The sequence below is a fragment of the Physeter macrocephalus genome, chromosome 11, assembly GCF_002837175.3.
Source record: "Physeter macrocephalus isolate SW-GA chromosome 11, ASM283717v5, whole genome shotgun sequence".
In the NCBI taxonomy this organism is placed as follows: Eukaryota; Metazoa; Chordata; class Mammalia; order Artiodactyla; family Physeteridae; genus Physeter; species Physeter macrocephalus.
Window position 1 is genome coordinate 15,136,334 of NC_041224.1, and position 19,469 is coordinate 15,155,802.

At 40.2% G+C, this 19,469-nt stretch overlaps 1 protein-coding gene across 17 annotated transcripts in view; it reads right to left on the reverse strand.

Annotated features, from left to right (window-relative positions):
• The window catches only part of MYO3A (myosin IIIA), a 206,463-nt gene that overhangs the window by 12,198 nt on the left and 174,796 nt on the right, over positions 1-19,469 (reverse strand). For 14 of the 17 annotated variants that reach the window (XM_028495288.1, XM_028495291.1, XM_055087760.1 and 11 more), the window contains one exon: positions 2,687-2,793. In XM_028495288.1, coding sequence (XP_028351089.1) covers positions 2,687-2,793 — 107 coding nt within the window. Of the gene's footprint in view, positions 1-818; positions 2,135-2,686; positions 2,794-9,790; positions 9,857-15,654; positions 15,874-19,469 lie in introns of those variants that run through there. The other 3 variants (XM_028495293.1, XR_003681774.2, XR_003681775.2) reach the window with 3 other exon arrangements.

Here is a 19,469-nt window from a genome sequence, read left to right on the forward strand (position 1 = left end):
AGCCTCGTCTAAAGTAAGTCGTGTGTTATTTAGCAAATAGTCTCATGACGAGCAACAGTGGGGCCATAAGAGTGAGCAAAGTCCCTGCCTTCCTGGAGCTTCTAGTCCACAGGGGAGAGTCAGCCAGGAGACAAGCAGATACATATCTATACCTGCTGTGAAGAAAAATTAAGTAGGACCAGGAAGATACAGAGACACAGGTGCTACTTTAGATACGGCTGTCAGGGAGCCTCTCTGATAAGCATAGTTCTGAATAAAGTACAAACATTTTTGCTCACTACAGTGACCTGGGTCATGAAGAAAAGGTTTAAAATGTGCAGTATAATGTATTTTAGAAAGATGTTCGTGAAAACCATTTAAAAGTACAGAGAATGTTTTGATGGTTAAAGGGGGTAGGGCTCCATCACAGCTATAAATTTCACTTACGTGTAACACCCCAAATCTGGGTAAAGGCCAGATAAATATGAACCCATGGTGTGTTTTCACTTCAAATAATATACTAGTTTTCTATGTTTTATGTTTCACTGAAGCCACAGATTTCAAGACTCAGGGTTATAAAAAGGTTTCCAGTCACTGATAAATTAAGATGCATGAAAACACTTTATACTCATTTAAAAAATAATAGTACAATGACAAAGTAAGCTTCTTGGGGGCAGGGACTCATTTGTGAGCCATATATATATATATATATATATATAGCCGAATCAGTCTACTGTATACCTGAAACTAATACAACATTGTAAATTAACTATAGTTCAATTAAAATTGTTTTGAAAATAAATTTAAAAATAAGTAAAATTGACTGTGGTGATGGTTGTACAACTCTGTGATTATACTGAAAACCATTTAATTGTGTATTTTAGATGGATATGTGTGTGTATGTACCCATAGTATATAGGTGTGTGCGTATGTACCCATAGTATAAAAGGGTGTGTGCGTACCTGCCCACGGTATATAGGGAGGTGTGTGCGTACGTGCCCACGGTATATAGGGAGGGGTGTGCGTACGTGCCCACGGTATATAGGGAGGGGTGTGCGTACGTGCCCACGGTATATAGGGAGGGGTGTGCGTACGTGCCCACGGTATATAGGGAGGTGTGTGCGTACGTACCCACGGTATATAGGGAGGTGTGTGTGTATGTACCCATATTATATAGGTGAATGTATATATACGTATGACTGACTTTGTGCATCATGTGGAATATGTAAAACAAACACTAGGTATTCTGATATTTGAGTTTGGAGTCAGAGGGAGAATCTGAGCCAGAGACCAGGATTCAGGAATCAGTAGAAACTGATGTCATGGCAGCTGATGAGACTGTCCGAAGGCAATGAGATGAGAAGAGAATCTAAGATTGAATCCTCGGCAACACCAAGGGGAAGAGGACCCTTCCAAAGACACTGGAGAGAAATCAGCAGAGAGAAGGGAGAAGACTAGGAGATGGCTGATTTGAAAGTCAACCTTCATTTATTGCTGGGGAGGTGGGAAACTTAATTCCAACTCATGGGAAACATTCTCTGGGCTCTATAGGGACATGGATGGTTGTTGCTGTCTTCACTGTGGCAGCAGGAAGTGAGAGAGGGAATAAATATTGTAAATGGAAGGACCAGAAGGTGCCAAGGACTCAGGAGCGTGGGAGGTCACGCACTGGCAGAGGTGCCAGCAGTTAACTCTGGCCAGTGGGCACGGGGGCAAAGAGTGGTCCTGGGTCCCATGAGGAAGGAGTCTGGACTTGATGCAGACGGAGTTGCCAAGCCATTAAAGGGGCTCTCCAGGGAGGAACACAATCAAATTTATGGTTTAGAGAAATCTTCCGGTATGACTTGCAGAGGCTGAGATTAGAAGCAGTTAGGTGGGGCCTGAACTACTCCAGGTGAGGAATGAGATGGTCTGAAACAGGGTAGCTGCCGCGAGGCCAGAAGCAGAAGATGAAACAGAGCGAGCCTTTGTGGGGAGAAGTCACACTTTAGCGGGACTGATCAGCAGGCAGGATTCAGGATGCCTCGCAGTTCACTGGTTTAGGTAACCGGGCAGATGGTGGTGGCATTCACGGAGAACAGGAACCTAGAGGAAGGGCAGGCTGGCAGGGGTGATGCCGAGAGCTCCCAGGCTGCTCACCGAGAGTCAACAGGAGCTGGGAAACCAGAAGACCTCCGTACAATTAACGGCCCCGACAGCTAAGAGGTGCCTTATCCGCGTCTCAGAATCCTGATCTGTGAGATGCGGATGCCACCCTCCAGGCTCTAAGATTCGATCTCACCATGTGTGTGAACACACCTCACTCTAGGCCTGGAATTTAAAAGGTGCTCAATACTGGCTCTTCCTCCCCCTTCCTTCTCCCCGTCCATTTACACTGAGGTTCCTCCCTGGACAGCTCCTGCTGTGATGCCCTTCTCTTCCTGGGCTGATATTTGCACAGCAGCTCAGATTACAGGACCAGAAGAGAAAACTGCTGGGAGGACACAGGGGTTACAGGACTGCGGGAGAGGCGTGGACCCTGAGGAAGAGGGGCTGGAGGACAGCCAAGTGCCCAGACTGTCCGCCAAGGGAGGGGCAGGTAAGCAGAAACCGAGGGGCATCCCCTTTGCAAAGCCCTCCCTTTGGACAGGACTAGTGTGGTCAGTTTCCACGCTGGTTGTTAGGGGATGCTACGGCTCCCACCTGATAATGAGGCTGAGCCACTTACATGCAGGAGAGAATAGTACGTGGAGTCTTCAGGGTTATTTAGTGTTTTGGGTTTCCGGGGCCGCCTTGGGGGTCTCAATATCTTTGGCCCCTCTCCTTTGGAGATACCTACAAGAAAGGTGATCATAAACAAGCACTCAGTTACAAAGCCTAGCATCAAGCACTGTTTACCGTTTGTGTTAAATAACAAATTATAGGGCTTCCCTGGTGGCGCAGTGGCTGAGAGTCCACCTGCCAATGCAGGGGACACGGGTTCGTGCCCCGGTCCGGGAAGATCCCACATGCCGCGGAGCAACTAAGCCCGTGAGCCATGGCCGCTGAGCCTGCGCTCTAGAGCCCGTGAGCCACAACTACTGAAGCCCACGTGCCTAGAGCCCGGGCTCCGCAACAAGAGAAGCCACCGCACCGCAGTGAAGAGTAGCCCTGCTCACCACAACTAGAGAAAGCCTGTGCGTAGCAATGAAGACCCACTGCAACCAAAAATAAAATAAATAAAAATTTATAAAAAAACAAAACAAAACAAATTATATACATACAACTGGGGCAAAAACTGGGAGAAAGAGGAAATTCCTTTGTCCCCCCCCCCCAACCCTTATTATATTCCTCATCATGTGTTTCCTTCCGATTGTCTGGTGGTCTAGGATTTTGAGAAGTAAGGGGAAGAAAAGAAATGCACAGTTTGATAATGTGGAATGGCAGCTGAGGGTGGATGGAGCGAGCAGACAAAGCTGCCATAAAGTCTCTAGAAAGGAGGATTATGCTCATAGAATCTTGCTGTCTCCTTGCCTCCCCCTGTCACTGGCACTACAGGGTGACCCATCCATCCATCCATCCATCCATCCATCCATCCATCCATCCATCCATCCATCCAAACACTGCATGACCCTCATTTTTAAAGTACCACCTCGTATTGTGACCCAAACCAAGAGACTGCTCAACTGCAGGCTGGACAAATATTCACCAATATTTAGAATCTCAAACTATTAGAATGTTCAGATTGGACTTTAAAAACCTTGGCCAAGAAAGAATTACGTTTGTCCTCTTCTCCCTGCTCTGTCTTTGATAGAGCCAAGTTCTCAACCGGGCAGCAACATCATCAGAGTTTCTGATGATCTGCACGCTCTGCTGTCAGTGCTTGTTACAAGTGGCTTCATGTCTACAGAGTTAACAGGCCGCTTACCAAGAATTTCTGTCTATTTTTCATGATCCTTGACCACCCCATCCCCTAAGTGCATTTGTGATAAATATATCAGGGTTGGGCTGGGAGTGGGGTATGGGTGCTTACTGGAGAATGGCTTACATTCAACAGATATCTGAGCACACATTTCTTAGCCGGACTCTAAGGGCATCAATGGATCATTATTGCATACAATAATGGGGCAGCAATAATTCCTAATCCTCAGAGATAGAAATACACAGAGGAACTGAATTGTTCCAAACGATTCTAATCAGATCAAGTCAAAACTAATCAAATCAATGAATGCTCCACACTTACTACGTGTAAGCAGCCGTGACTGGCAGCGTACGACCACTCCAACCAGGAAGGAGACTCACAGATGCCTAACTTTCTAGTCCCAGCCCCAGCTCACTGAGTGAACATATTTATCACAAGAGCATTCATATCCTAACGTTATCCAACTCGTTCATTTTAAAATTTATGGGAAATTGCTGGATGACAAGGATGGATCAGCTAGTTGGGAGTATGTCATCGTGGTGTAAGGCATGGAACGGTGCAAACCAGGACAATCGTTCATTACCGTCCTTTTTAGAATAAAACAAAAGAAAACGGGATCTTTGTTAATGAGACGTTAATAGAGATCAGTCATAGATAGGAGGAGTAAAAGTACTTTTCCAACCAATCCCTGGAGGTTCATCTCCCATTCTCTCTCTCCCTTTTCCTCCAAAGGAGTAGACAGAGGAGGTGGAGGGCATCCAGATACCGGAGCCCTAGCCGAATCCTGTCTTAGACCATCACAGGCGCGAGGAAAGATGGTAAAACCTGAATTCTCGCCACCACCAAAAACAGTGGTCTTTTTTTATTTTCCTTCTCCTTATTTATCCTCTCTCCCAGGGCGGATTATTAAACAAATCTTAGTGGTTCTTGCCAAGTTTTATTATTTTTAAATGCATTGGCCATATCCACTTATATATCTTATTTGAGTCTGAATGGCAAGAAACATTAAAATACAGTATCAAGTTAGTATGTTTTTAGAAACATAAAGGTGACCAGGGACTAAATTGTAACTTGACTTTAATATTATTTAAAGTCTGAATTAAAATATCAGAATATTACTATTATAATAACAATTAATTAAATTTAAGGTGGCAAAGAACCTGAATAAATGCCACGAAAGGGAAAGACAAACAGATTCTGGGAATAAAGGAAGTCTTGCTCTTTCTTCATTTTCTCATCAAATGTTGCCGTTCTGTCTGATTTCTATCACCAAGACTCTATAGAACCTGCCTTCTAGACAGTCAAGGGTGACCACTTTATTGCCAAAGCCAAAGGCCACTTTTCTGTCTTTATTATCTCTGATTTCATCACCATTTAACATTATCGACCGACCACCCCTTCCCTTCATGACTGAGGGTGAGGTTTCTGAGGGCAAGACACCTTATCTCATTTACCTTTGTATTCCTGGCACTTAAGGAAATGCCTGACACATAGTAAGTGCTTAATAAAAGTCTGCTGGGTGGGTAAACAATCCTTTGCCTCCTGGAATGCATCATGGTGCGCTCAGCTCCTTGTACTTTGCACAATGACTCCCTACCTCGGCTAGAATCTCTCAGCCACCAGAGCTCGGCCCTACCTTCCTACCCCTATTGAGTACTTGCACCTCAAACTCTCAGACTCCGGTGAGTCGGGGGTCATCTTTCCTCTCCATCTAAGATTCTGTACACCACATCCTTAATGGCACTGCATTTCTGTCCCCCAGGTTTGTAATACTGATGTCACCTGTGCCTTATTCCTCTTCTTCGTTTCCTAGAAGCAGGCAATCAGCAAATTCTGTCCACTTTTTTGACACATCCTTTGAAATGCCTAATACTCATCCACCAGTTCTTCTTGCTTACCCTTGCTACCACCCTGGGCTAAACTGCTCATTTAACAACCGTGGCAGCGTCTTAATGTGCTCTGTGCTTTATCTCACAAATGAAAACCAGATTTTCCTTCCTTAAATACCATGATGATATTTCACTTTCCAAAAATTCATGATGCTTCTTTTTTCCTTCTTTATTAAACCAAAACCTCTCCTAAATCCAAGTTAATTACAATCTCAGCCATTCCAATTTATCTCCCACTTCCTCCCAAAATGAACTACCTCCTCTGGTCAGCCTCGTTACCTAACTGGAACCCCAGCACACCATGTTTAGAGCTGTAACTTTGCTTATTCTCATCTTCTCATAGAGAGGTTTTTCATGGTCTCGCTGATATCTTAAGCATCCTTCAATGCCTGTCTCCACCTCCGCCTCTTCCGTGAAGCTTTCACAGATGGCCCAGCGATCTCCGTCTCATGTGAACACCAATGGTACTCACAGGCTGTGCAATTTATTTAAAACGTGTTATGGGCTGAATTGTGTCCCCTCAAAATTCATACATTCAAGTCCTAACCCCCAGTTCCTCAGAATATGAAGGTGTTTGGAGAAAGGGTCTTCAAAGTGAGGTCACTATGGTCTCACTAATTCAGTATGCTAGGTGTCCTCATAAGAAGAGGAGATTAGGACACAGACACACACAGGAGGAGGACCACGCGAAGACAAAGGGAGAAGATCGCATCTATAAGCCAAGGAGAGACCTCAGAAGAAACCAAACTTGCCAACACGTTGATCTTGGACTTCTAGCTTCCAGAACTGTGAGGAAATAACATTTCTGTTGTTTAATCTCCTAAGTCTGTGGAACTTTGTTATGGCAGCCCTAGCAAAATAATGCAACACTTAATCTCATACTTCTTGCCGCTTACTATTTTTACCTATGACTTTAAAAAAATAGTGGGACCATATGTTTTTGGATGGTGGGCATTATACGTTAGGATCTGATGCCCTCATGCTTTTTCATGGAGATGCTAAGAAGTCTCACTGATTCCATTTTAGCTTAGGGATACAGTGCTAAGTGAAGAGCAGACACTCAATATAATTTCCTTAACTGGATCACTGTTGTCACCAAATATAAAAATAAATCCTGATTCTTCAAAGATAAATGTAAATGAAAGAACCCACAAGCCTCCTGAAAGAAAATCTGGATGACTTCATGAACAATCTAGGGGTACAAATGTCTTAACTAAAACTCAGAAGTCATAAAAAGGTAGCAGATGACTACAAAATACAGACCAACAGAAAAATGAGCAAAAGATGTAAATAGCAAGTTCAAGATGAGCAAATCCAAAAAGCCAACAAGCATGAAAGGCAAATGAGCTTGTTAGCAGACAAGACAATATGAATTAAAATAACAGTGTAATATCATTTTACTCCAGGCATACTAGCTAAGATTAAAAAGAAGGATAACACTGCTGGACAGGATGTCAGAAAAAGTGAATTCAAAGAAATTGTTGAAGGAAACATCTTCTTAGGGCCTTTTAGGAAAGCAATCTATCAAAACCCAAAATGCCTTTCAACTCAACGACTCCACCCCTGGAGGCTTATCCCATAAAAATAAATTCAGTATACAAGGACATCTTCAGAGAAGTTTACTGCAACATTTTTCATAGTGGCAAAAAATTGAAACAAAGTGAATACCTAACAATAGGGGAAAGGTTACATAAATTATTGTGATCTTCATATGGAATACTATATGGCTATTAAAAAGAATGATTTTTAGCTATACTTGTTGATGTGCAGGGATTCCTGCTCAGGTAGTAAGGGAGAAAAGCAAGATGCATGATAAAATAATGACAAAAAACCTCTATATCTGTATGTGTGTGTAAGGGCATTTATGCACATCTACAAAAGATATAAAAAACACATGTTTTATAAGAGCTTCCTTGATGGGGAGAGTAACGTGGGTTAGAGAGGGAGAATGGCGGTGGGTGGGAGGGGGGAAGAAACAGGAAAAAAGAGAAAATGAAAAAAATATTGCATTCAAAAGAATCCTGGAATGTATGGTATGGTCATATTTATGTAAAATTATAAATATGCATGAGGGCATGTGCATACTACAGAGATAAAAAATCTCAAAATGTGTTGAATTTTCAGAATTTCCAATTAATTCTTATACCTTGCAGAACTGACTTTTTTCTTCACCAAGATAATGCTAAATATTCTTAAAGGGTGTCTTCCCTTAAGATATGGCCATGTAACGCGGGTAGCCAGTAAGTGAAAATTATTGAGGAATGTATTCAACAGGGTCTGACTGTTCAGATTAAATTTCCCCAGGCTATTTTGTATTTTTGAAGAACAAACTGCCTGTGAGCTTATCAGCATACAAATATTTCAGGAAGGCGTTAAGTTTATTTTGCCCTCTAAATTTTTGTTCCTTTGGGGGAGCACAAACATTGCCTGCCAACGTCCTTCTAACCCCTTAATTACAAAAGTGACACAAACATTTATAATCACAAATTACCAGCAGCGCATCAACGCTGGCAACAGCAAAATTAGGTTTGTGACTATTTTGTATGATGTGCATATGATACGTATTAACTGGTAAAGGTTGCTGCTATATTAAATAGCCAGAAGGTAAAGTATTTATTTATATTGTAGCTCTGGTAATAATTTCATTAAGCATTTGAGTTGATCAGGAATGCAATGAAAGGAAAAACATCTCAACATTTTGCATTCAGAAGAAAGAAGACAGATTTAAAACTCATTGCCAATATTTGCTCTAGAAAATTGAATTTCAGTATTATTCTCATTTTAATCCTAATTATACTGTTTTACTTAAGTAAACATGCAGAGTATAATTTGCAAAAGTATCACATGTATAAATAAGATATTAGCAGCACAGAAATGCACTTATGTTATTGTAATACCTTCCTTAAGAAATCAGTTTTTTAGTTTTTGTAAATTCCCATTTACAAACGTAGTCATGAACTTTAAGCAATATAGGGACCCAGAGGAAATCTTAGAAGGGAGGAATATTCACTGCTCTTTGTTAAAGGCAAGATTCACCGTAGTCAGGTTCGCAACCTGTCTGCCTTTCACCTCATCTGCCCTTCAGCCAGGCGAGGCGCTCTTGAACAGAAATGGACGCAGGTTCTGAGCTTGCGTGGACAGTTCAGTCCCTCTGCACTCCTCTCTGCCTTGCACTGCCTCATGCTCTGAGTTCCCAGAGGTATTTTCACTTCTCATGGTTGCCCTGAACTGGACCACTTGTTTTACTGCACTCTGTGTTCCTTGAGTTTTCCTGAGGTGAAGAGCTGGAAGGGTAGGTGCTGCTGGCCTGAGTGTCCTGAACACTTCAGGGACGCCTTAGTGTTCAGTGGTCTGGCTCTCAGGCGCCCTTTGACCCTCTCAGCAGGGAGATGTCAGCCTCCAGCCCCATTCGGAACTGCTCAAGTGATTCCTTTAGCTCTTCTTTTTCTATCAACTGAACACCGATGCCCTAGAGCCAACTCCCACCTGTCCTTATCCTACAGCTCATGGGCTTCAAGCTTTCTGCCACTCTGATTTGCATACTTTGCACAAGAACCTTGAAAAGTGAGCATTTCGTTTTTCAATAAATTACACTCTTAGGTTTGGGGAAGATGCTGCCCCCAGCCTGCCCCTCCGGTCTCACAGAAGAAACAGAGGAGAATAATGCGGCTCTATTTGTGTGGTGAGACCCACAGACGTCCCCTCTGGACCACCATCCGTCTCTTGGACATGCTCACTATGTATCTGCCATTTTCTTCCGTCACCCCCGTTGGGCACAGGTCATGGGTTAGAGTCCTCAGAGGCTAGTTAGTTTCGTTCTGGTCCACGCGGTTAGGTTGCCCCCTCACCCCCAGCCATCTAGCATACATAAAGGGGGGCGCCCTATGAGAAGCACACAGGGACGCTGACAGTGTCTTGAGAGTGCCACCTACTGGGTGTCACGTTGAGCTGTGAGCATGCATCCTGTGTACCACCGTCCATGGGACTATGGAGACAGACAACACAACTACACGCTCACCTGACTGGAGAGTAAGGAAGACTCAGGGGTGGCATTTAAGAGCCCCCCAATTACCTCCTGGTTGTTCTTCAAGATCACATTGATCTCCGTCTGAAAAATATTTGGGTATATAGCTCGAGGTGAAAACCTACGTTAATTTTTTTTCCAAAGAGCCAAATTTGGGAAAATTATTTATTGACTGCTCAGTCACTTCCTCAAATTGCCCGGTAAAAGCCACAGACTAGAAGAACACGACCTGATTTTAAACAAGCATCATTTTGTTTCGTTCTGGCCTCCCCCCACCTCCCTGCGCCACTCATACTTTGTAACAACAGACAGGTGGTTCTTATCAAGGTAAGGTGAAACTCCCCAATATTTTTACAAAGCTACTATTCCTCATAAGGACATGTCTGGTCACAGGCATGGCCACAGGAGGTGGCAAGAAGGCTTTCAGTGGCACAAGACAGCCTGGCAGCAAAGATAACTTATCTGGAGATGGCATTCTAGTCTTCTCCCACCTGGTGTGGAAGCCCTGTACAGGCTGCAGGAACATTATTCAGATTCTTCATTTTGTACAGAATGGACTCTGAAGGTCCAGGGTAGGGAGGGATGGAGAGTGTCCACTCTACTGGAGAGCAAGCACTTGGTCCTCCCTTCACCAGCCCCTCGGCTTCCCTAGAGCCCTGTATATGGATGCTCTTGTCGGTGAACCCCCTGACACGGGGGAGGATTAAGCTGACATATTCACAGGATTCCCACTCCAATCCTGCAGTCTTGTATCCCTAGTTAGATTAGCTAGCAGTTTGCTAAGGTCCTTCTTTGAAAGATGAATTTTAAGGACTGTTTATATTCCATATATGAATGTGCCATTACTTATTAATCATTTTCTTATTGTCTAATTTTATTTTTGGCCATGTATATGATTTTTCTCTTTCAGCTCTGATTAGTTCCGTAGGCTATGTTCTCATAAGTGGGCTTACTGGGTGAATGACAGAAACGATTTCAGTGCTTTTTTACATATTTTGCCAAATCCCTTTGTGAAATGTTGCGTCTTTAGTCTCACCATTAGTGTGTGAGGATAATTAAACTAGCACATTCTTGTCACCGTTAAATATTTGTTCCCTGCTATTGTGATGAGTAAAAAATAATAACTTAATTTATACTTTTAATTTCCACGGCAATCATATATATGCTCGTTTTCCATCTGCATTTGTTCTTCTATAAATAAATCAATGTGTCCATTTTTCCATGGAGGGTGTTAGTGTTTTTCCTAATGATTTATAAGAGCTCTTTCTATGTTACATACGTTAAGTATTTTTCCATTTGTTCTATATATTTTATCCAGTTTGTCTATAGCTCTTTAACTTTAAATGAGGCTTTCTAATGTCTAGGTTTTAATGTTTACAGGGTGTAAATCTACCACAGTGTTTCTTTGTAATGCTTTTTATTACTTCTTATGCTTTGTCATTTCCTAAGCAGAGACTGTGAAATAGTCAATTCATATCATCTGGTTTCTCTTGGTTTATTCCTCACATTTAAATCATTAATATATCTGGTAAATATTGGGGTATTCAGTATAAGGTAAGGCTGTTTTATTTATTCTCCCAAAATCAGAAAAATTTAAGTATTATATGTCCATTTCTTACTGGTTTGCTGTATATCTTTTTGGGACAGGTTTTTATAAATACTACAGTCAATTGTAGGGCTATCTATTCTGTTCCATTAATCTGTGGTTGATTTTCATAACAGAGGCCTATGGTTTTAATGGTAGCTTTATATTATTTGTTCTACCATCTAAAAGGCAAGACCTCATTTATAATTATTCTTTTTTCCTGAAATTTATAAATGATATCTAGGGACATTAAGTTCTAAAGAAAATCTCATAGAAATTGAACACAATTTTTTTAACCTAGAAATCAACTTTAGAATATGTTTACATTTTCTTATCTTTCAATCCAGAAACACAGTGGGTCATTCCACTATCCACCTCTGCTTTTTTTTTTTTAAATCTTTCTGTGATTTTCTTGCTAACTTTATTTCAAGGTATTCTATTCTCTTATTTCCAATATGTTCTTTTCCCATTATAAATTATTACAGGAAAGCTACGTATCTTTGCTGAATTCTTTTACAAGTACCAATCATTATTTTGGTTCATTCTCTGCATTTTTATTGTCAAAATTCATGTTGTCTGCTGATACTCCTATAATCCTATCTTCTTCTTTTCAATAATCATGCTTTTCAGAAACTTCTGTTTGCTATCCTATTGCTTCTGCTAGAAATTCCCAAATAATGTAAAAAAGTGCTGTCACTAGCATCCTTACCTTAATCCTGCTTTTTAAAGGAACTGCTTTCAGTGTTTTACCATCATTATGATGTTGACAGTTGATTTAAGAAATATACTCTTTATATTGCTAAAGAATCTCCTTCTATTTCTAATTTAGTAAGAGTTTTGCTTTTCATTAGGACTCAGTGTTAGATTTTATTAAAAACTGTTTTAGCATTTATCAAGATGGTTTTTTTCTTTTGAACTTTGGATATTATGTTACATTGATATGTGTTATTTGGATAGTCTTTTAATGTAATATGCATTCAATTAGCTAGTACTATACTTTGGAGTTTTACCTCTAAATACCTGAGACTGATCCATAGCTTTCTTCTTCTTTTTCTTTCCTTTCTCCCTCCTCTCCCTTCCTTCTTCCTAAAGGGTTATTTGTCAGACTTTGCTTCTAGGGCAGATGATCTTCATGAAATAGGTGACTTTCTGTATTTTTCTTTTTCTCCCAAGCAGATCACACAATATGGAAACTACTTGTTTCATGAATTTTGAATGCACTTGTCTAAAACACTATGAGTTCCCGGAACACTTTTTTCAAGGTATTTCTTTGACAGACACATCATCGTATTGACTATGTCTTCTCAGAAATTTATACTTTAGCCTCATACTTGTCTCTGTGAAATTGACTGCATTCATAGCATGTCAAGATTCTAATATTATCAACTATAGTTATTATAACACTGTTCTTATTTCTATTTTTTTGTGGCTTCTTTTTTAGGTAATTAGTCTATTTTGTTTTATTTTCAAAAAATACTATTTTAGCTTCATTTAGATATCTGGTATATTTCTGTCTTATCAAAATTATTTCTCTTTTTGTGTTTTTCCTGGGGCTGAAAAATACTTGTTCTCCTTTTTTAAAAAAAAAAGAAATCTTACTTTACATCTTTTTTTATTATTTTCTCTCAATTAATCATGAAAACATTTAATGATTTGAATTTTCCCATGAATGAAGATCTGGTTGCATTACATTCATAGTTTTTATATGTAGCTATTCTCATTTTTATTATTTTGAAATAACTGATAACTCTAATTATAATTGCTTCACCTCAGATTTCTTACTGATTTTTAATTTTAAGACTTATTTTTACACTTCTATCTCAATTGCATCGTGGTCAGAAAATGTAATCAGGCTCAGTTCTGATATTTGGGAGTTTATGGACTAGGCCAGTATGTCTACAAGAACATTTTAAAAATACACTAGATATTCAAGAAGGTATTTTTTCTATGTGATATGAAATTATAAACTCCATGTGAATTTACCTTGTTGACTATATTATTTTGTCAAATATGCTATGTAATTTCCCTTTGAATTGATCTCGTAGCTAAGTAATATGATGTCAAAATATGTAAAGAAAAAACTGTCTCCTTTGCTGAGGACATGGTTAGTCTTTTTTTCGTGCATTTTTTTAATCAGAAATTTAATGGGAAGTTGGGGGGAAATATACTGTTCATTGCCCTCCTGCTTCCATGGCAGCTCCGTGTTCTCTGTAGTTCAGAATAGATAAAAATTGTGGAATGAGAAGAAATAACTTGGGTGCAAAAAATTTAACTATTTCCATTTAAGGCTTCTAGGTCAATTGTTCTGTTGGAATTAAATCAGTTAACTCATCAAAATCAATAATTTACAGTTGGTATTCAGAGTGTAAACCCATGTATGGCAAACTGCTTTTATGGTTAGTATTTAATATAATTAAAATGCTAAAAATAAATGACACTCACTGAATTGTAAGGCTGTAAATAAAATCATTTGTTTTTGGATACTGAAGGTTGTCGTTTTTTGAAAGATTTGGGGGGAATTAGTATTATTTTTTATGAAGAGAGAATAGTAGCAAATAAATGTAAGAAGATAAGTGATCACCACAGGTATGTTGGGAGGAAAAGCAATATAACTTCTGATCTCTCTTTACTTTCTACTCTTAATGAAAAAAAATTCCTATAAAGTATGTGACCCAACATTATTTGAGCTACCTGGTCTTCACATGGATATAAGTATGTTTACAGGTACACGTGCGGACATATTCTTGGATAGTTTGCAAAATGCATTTCTAGGCGCCAGCATTACAATGGTAAAATGACAGGCACACCTTACAACAAATACCAAATCTGCACCATAATAACTGAAAATATTAGGACTACTGCATGAATTTAGATGCCATAAGAATTTAGAAATAAATAGATTGCTCTTTTCTTCTGACATTTACTCTGAAAGCATTTTCATTATATCTACTGTATGTATGCATGGCAAGGGACTGCTTTGATTTAGAGTTGAATTTACTGATGGTATTATGTAAATGAAGCATGGGAATTATCATAATGTCCCTATTTGTTAACCTTGCAACCCATTAAAAAATTACAGCCTGTTGGACAGTCATAGCTTCTTTGTAAAAAGAGAGAAAGAAAACATGCTTTTGTGTTACTAGGGTATATTTATCCTACAATTAATCTTTTTCTTCTCTTCACAGAGGTCAACACAAATTGCCAGGTGCACCATAGTTAAGAAGAAACCCCCCTCCCCCAAAAGGAGCAACTCTGCACATTATTCAAAGTGAAATAATGCAATGTCATTGTATACTTCTGAATACAACAGCATAGGCTCTATGATCAAATGGCCGTGCTCTAGTTATATAAATCCTGTACTAAATTTCTCTCAATGAAAATGCAGGTGCAGTTAACTCCTATCAGTTTCAATTTATAATGATTATTATCAAAACAAAGATATAAAATAAGCAGTTCGTGTATTTACCTAATTTTATTTTTAACTTAATTAGTTCCTCAGTTTTCATTTGGACATTATTTTACTTTTGACGCTTTCGCACATTAAAAAATATGTCTCACAGAGAGAGAACCTTATAAAATAAGGTCACAGCTTGTTAAAATAAAGTTGAAAATTTAATTATTCTCATTTATTATCCACATTTTCTAGGGCTTGCTTTTTTGTTTGTTTAATCTTTCATTATAGAAAATTTCAAACATTCACAAGAGTAGGAAAGAACAGATAGAACAGCAGAATGAACCTCCCAGTACACATCACTCAATGCCAACAGGTACCCAGCCCAGGCCGATTCTGTGGTCCTTTTCTCTTAATCTGTCTTTAAATCAAGCTGAACCACCAGGTAACCATACATTCAAGATATATTACTGGCCCCTTCACTGTTTTCACCACACGACCATTAGGCATGATTATAACTTAGAATATCCTGATGAATTTTCAAAGTGACCTCTAGAAAAAATTTGCTTTTGTACTTTTTTTTTTAAAAATAGATCTTCATTGGAGCATAACTGCTCCATAGTACTGTGTTATTTCTGTTGTACACCAAAGTGAACCAGCCATATGCACACATTTTTCCCCATATCCCCTCCCTGTTGAGCCTCCCTCCCATCCTCCCTATTGCAGCCCTCTAGGTCTAGGGCTTTCCTCAGAATAGGTAAGAAGCTTTCCCAGGTCACTTTACGTAATCCAGCTAAGGCTGATTGAGTTGTTACAATGAAGTTGGGCGTAGCAATTATGTGAAGATGCCTGTAGATTTTTGAGAAGCATGAGATAATTAAAGTTTCAGGTGACTATTAGGCTTACTTTAGTGACATAATTATTTGCAAACTAGTTTGATTTGGTCTTCCAAGTGAAATTCTTCATGGGGAGGTATGGTTTGCCATGAAGGTCAGTGCTGCAGCGGTGGCCTGTTGAACCCCGGCTGGCAGGTTCCACAGCGGATCGGCTAAATCTGCCTCTGCAGGTGCTGGCAGCTGCTTGCACTGCGAGCTTCCAAATTGCGGGGTTAGCAATTCTGATGATCTAAGGAGATAGGACTTCTATACATTAGGCCTTCTACAATTTATAAGGCCTTCCCTGACTAGAAGTTTAAAAGCATACAACATACAAAAATAAATAAACATTTAAAGAATGCAATGTGACATTTTTTTGTTTTAATAAAAACTTCTAAATCTTCGCTCCACTGGCCACTGTACTTTGCTCCACATATAATTCTTGGAGGAAATTAAACAGCTTTCCAGTCAATTAATAAGCCATTATTAAATGTCTACGGTGTGATGAATAAGTGTGCTAGGGTAACAGAAAAATGAATATATAGTACATGGCATGGTCCTGCTTGCAAGGGTTGAAAATCTGACTGAGGAAGACAAAACCAATCTACATGAAATAACTTGAGGATAAGTAAACGGGGACCGTGGTACTGATAATCTACTCCCTCCGATAAGTGTGCATCTGAATACCTGTGTGGGGTTTGTGATGTCTGAAGGTATATAACTGGGAAAATATCTAGAATTGGAGGAAAAGGGAACAGGTGGTGGAAATTCTTGGTTTAAATGTGGTCAGAAGATTGGCAAACCCAGGCTGGTTTACAGAGAAATTTAGGATGGAGTTTGATTTTCCTGAGGTAAATAAGCACATCCAAAGGTACAATAATGAATCTAGATCGCTTGCAGGGATTAAATATTGACCAAGCAATATCTGGACCAATTTGTGACCTCAGTTTGAATTCTTTGAACTACATTTACTGTGAACTTTTAGAAACTATTCAAGAAATTTTTTAAAAAGCTGCCTAGATAATTAAAATATCTGAACATAGACTACACCTAATGACAAAACCTGGCAGATAGCGGAGGGTGAATCTCCCCGAAGTAGCACAGTGATTATCAGCATCCCCCTTTTGCCTTTGTGTCTATTCATAAACGTTAGGGGAAGTTGTAAGTAACTGTTAACATATAGGAGATTCAATGGATATTTTATAGTTCTCTCCCCACTTGCTCTGTCAGCATCATCCTGCATAATATCTTTAAAACCCTCTTCTTGGGCTTCCCTGGTGGCGCAGTGGTTGAGAGTCTGCCTGCCGATGCAGGGGACACGGGTCCGTGCCCCGGTCCGGGAAGATCCCACATGCCGCGCAGCGGCTGGGCCTGTGAGCCATGGCCGCTGAGCCTGCGCATCCGGAGCCTGTGCTCCGCAACGGGAGAGGCCACAACAGTGAGAGGCCCGCGTACCGCAAAAAACAAAAAAACAAAAAAACCCCCTCTTCCTGTGGCTTCTGAAGTACTGGGCTCCCTGGTGTTCTTCCCACCTCTCTGGTCGGTCCTCTTTGCTGGGTCCTCTCTACCTGACCCGTACATGTCTAGACTCACGCTCGGGTTCTCTTCTCTTCTCACCGTAGGTGGATTTCCTGGACGATCTCATCTACTCAACAGCTTCAGTCACCATGCACGTGTCCCGCCTGGCAGGTCATCTACCGACTAACCTTTGCTTAAGACTGTTGACTGTCTCGGCCACCACTTCATCTGGGTTAAGTGGTCACAATGTACAACAGTTCAGATGTACAAAAATGTCACTTGATGTTCCTAAAACTCGACTTAATTCCTCCCTCTTAGTGCTCATTTCGATTTTCTAGCATGACGTTATTTTTAACGAATCCTAGTTAAACTCAGTTGCTTTCAATTTTCTTAGTGTCTTCTGAGAAAACTTAGTCATTCTGGGTTTCTGTTTTCTCCCCGGGCCACTGCATCTCCCAGTGTCCTCCCTTCCTACTTGGTTCTGGGTTGTCAGGTCTGCCCAGACCCCTCTGTGTCTTCAGGCCACTTCAGGCCCTCTCTCAGGCACTTCCTCTGCTACTCTCAGGGACAGGGGAAAATTCAGATGTTTGCCAGGCTGGCCTTCACTGAAGAATGAAGTGAACTATTTTGACTTTCTAGTAAAGTTTTGCTGCTTTTAGGCCTTTTCAAAGTCCCTGACAAAGCAATCTTGAGAAAGAAGAAGAGTGGAGGCATCACACTTCCTGATTTTAAGCTAAATAAAAAGCTAAAATAATCAAAACAGTACGGTACTGGCATTAAAACAGACACATAAATCAATGGCACAGAATAGACAGCCCAGAAATGAACCCAAGTATATATGGTCAACTAATTGTGACAAGGGCATCAAGAATACGTAATGGGGAAAGAATAAATAGCACTGGGAAAACTGGATATCCACATGCAAAAGAACAAAATTGGAGTCATCTTACACCATACAAGAAAATCAGCTCAAAATGGATTAAAGACTTAAACGTAAGACCTGAAACCATAAAAATCCTAGAAGAAAACATAGGAGAAAACCTTCTTGACATTGGCCTTGCTAGTGATATTTTGGATATGACACCAAAAGCTCAGGCAATAAAAGCAAAAATCAACAAGTGGGACTACATCAAACTAAAAAACTTCTGCACAGCAAAGGAAACCCTCAACAAGATATAATAGGCAACCTACAGGAGAGGAGAAAATATTTGCAAACCACATATTGGATATATTTTAGACAATATCCAAATAACCAAAATAAGGAACTCATGCAACTGAACAGCCAAACACACACACACACACACACACACACACACACACACACACACACACCAAGCTACCAGATTAAAAAATTGGCAAACAACCTGAATTGACATTTTTCCAAAGAAGACATGCAAATGGCCAAGAGTATATGAAAGAGTGCTTTCATACAAATCAAAATCTCAATGAGATATCACCTCACAGGTATCAGGATGTCTATTATCAAAGAGACAAGAGAAACAAATGCTGGCGAGGATGTGGAGAAAAGAGAACCCTTGTACACCTTCAATGAGAAAGTACATTGGTTCAGCCATTATGGAGAACAATATGGAGATTCCTGAAAAAACTAAAAATAGGACTACCATATGATCCAGCAATCCCTCTTCTGGGTATATATCCCCCAAAAATGAAATCAGTACCTTACATGATATGTTTATGTTCACTGCAACATTATTCACAATAGCCAAGATAGGGAAAACAACCTAAGTGTCCAGCAACAGATGAATGAACAAAGGAGATGTGATACACACACACACACACACACACACACACACACACACACACACACACACACAGAGGAATATTATTCAGCCTTAAAGAAGATCCTGCCATTTGGGACAACATGGATTAACCTGGAGGACATTATGCTGAGTGAAATAAGCCAGACGCAGAAAGAAGAAAAACCGCATGATCTCACTTATACGTGGAATCTAAAAAAGTCGAGCACTAGAAGCAGAGAGCGGAATGGTGGTTACCAGCGGTGGGGAGGCGGGGGAAACAGGGAGATGTTAGTCAAAGGGGACGGAGTTGCAGGTGTGCAGGATGAATAAGTCTAGAGATCCGATGTACAGCACGGTGACTACAGGTAATAATTCTGTACCGAATGCTGGGAATGTGCTAGGAGAGTGGATTTCAGGTGCTCTCATCACACACACGCCAAGAAAGGCAACTATGTGAGAAGAAGATATGTTAATTAGCTTGACTGCAGTCATATTTTGCCAGGTATGTGGGCCTCAAATCATCACGCTGTGCACCTTAAAGCATTTTCAGTAAACACACATGCACAAC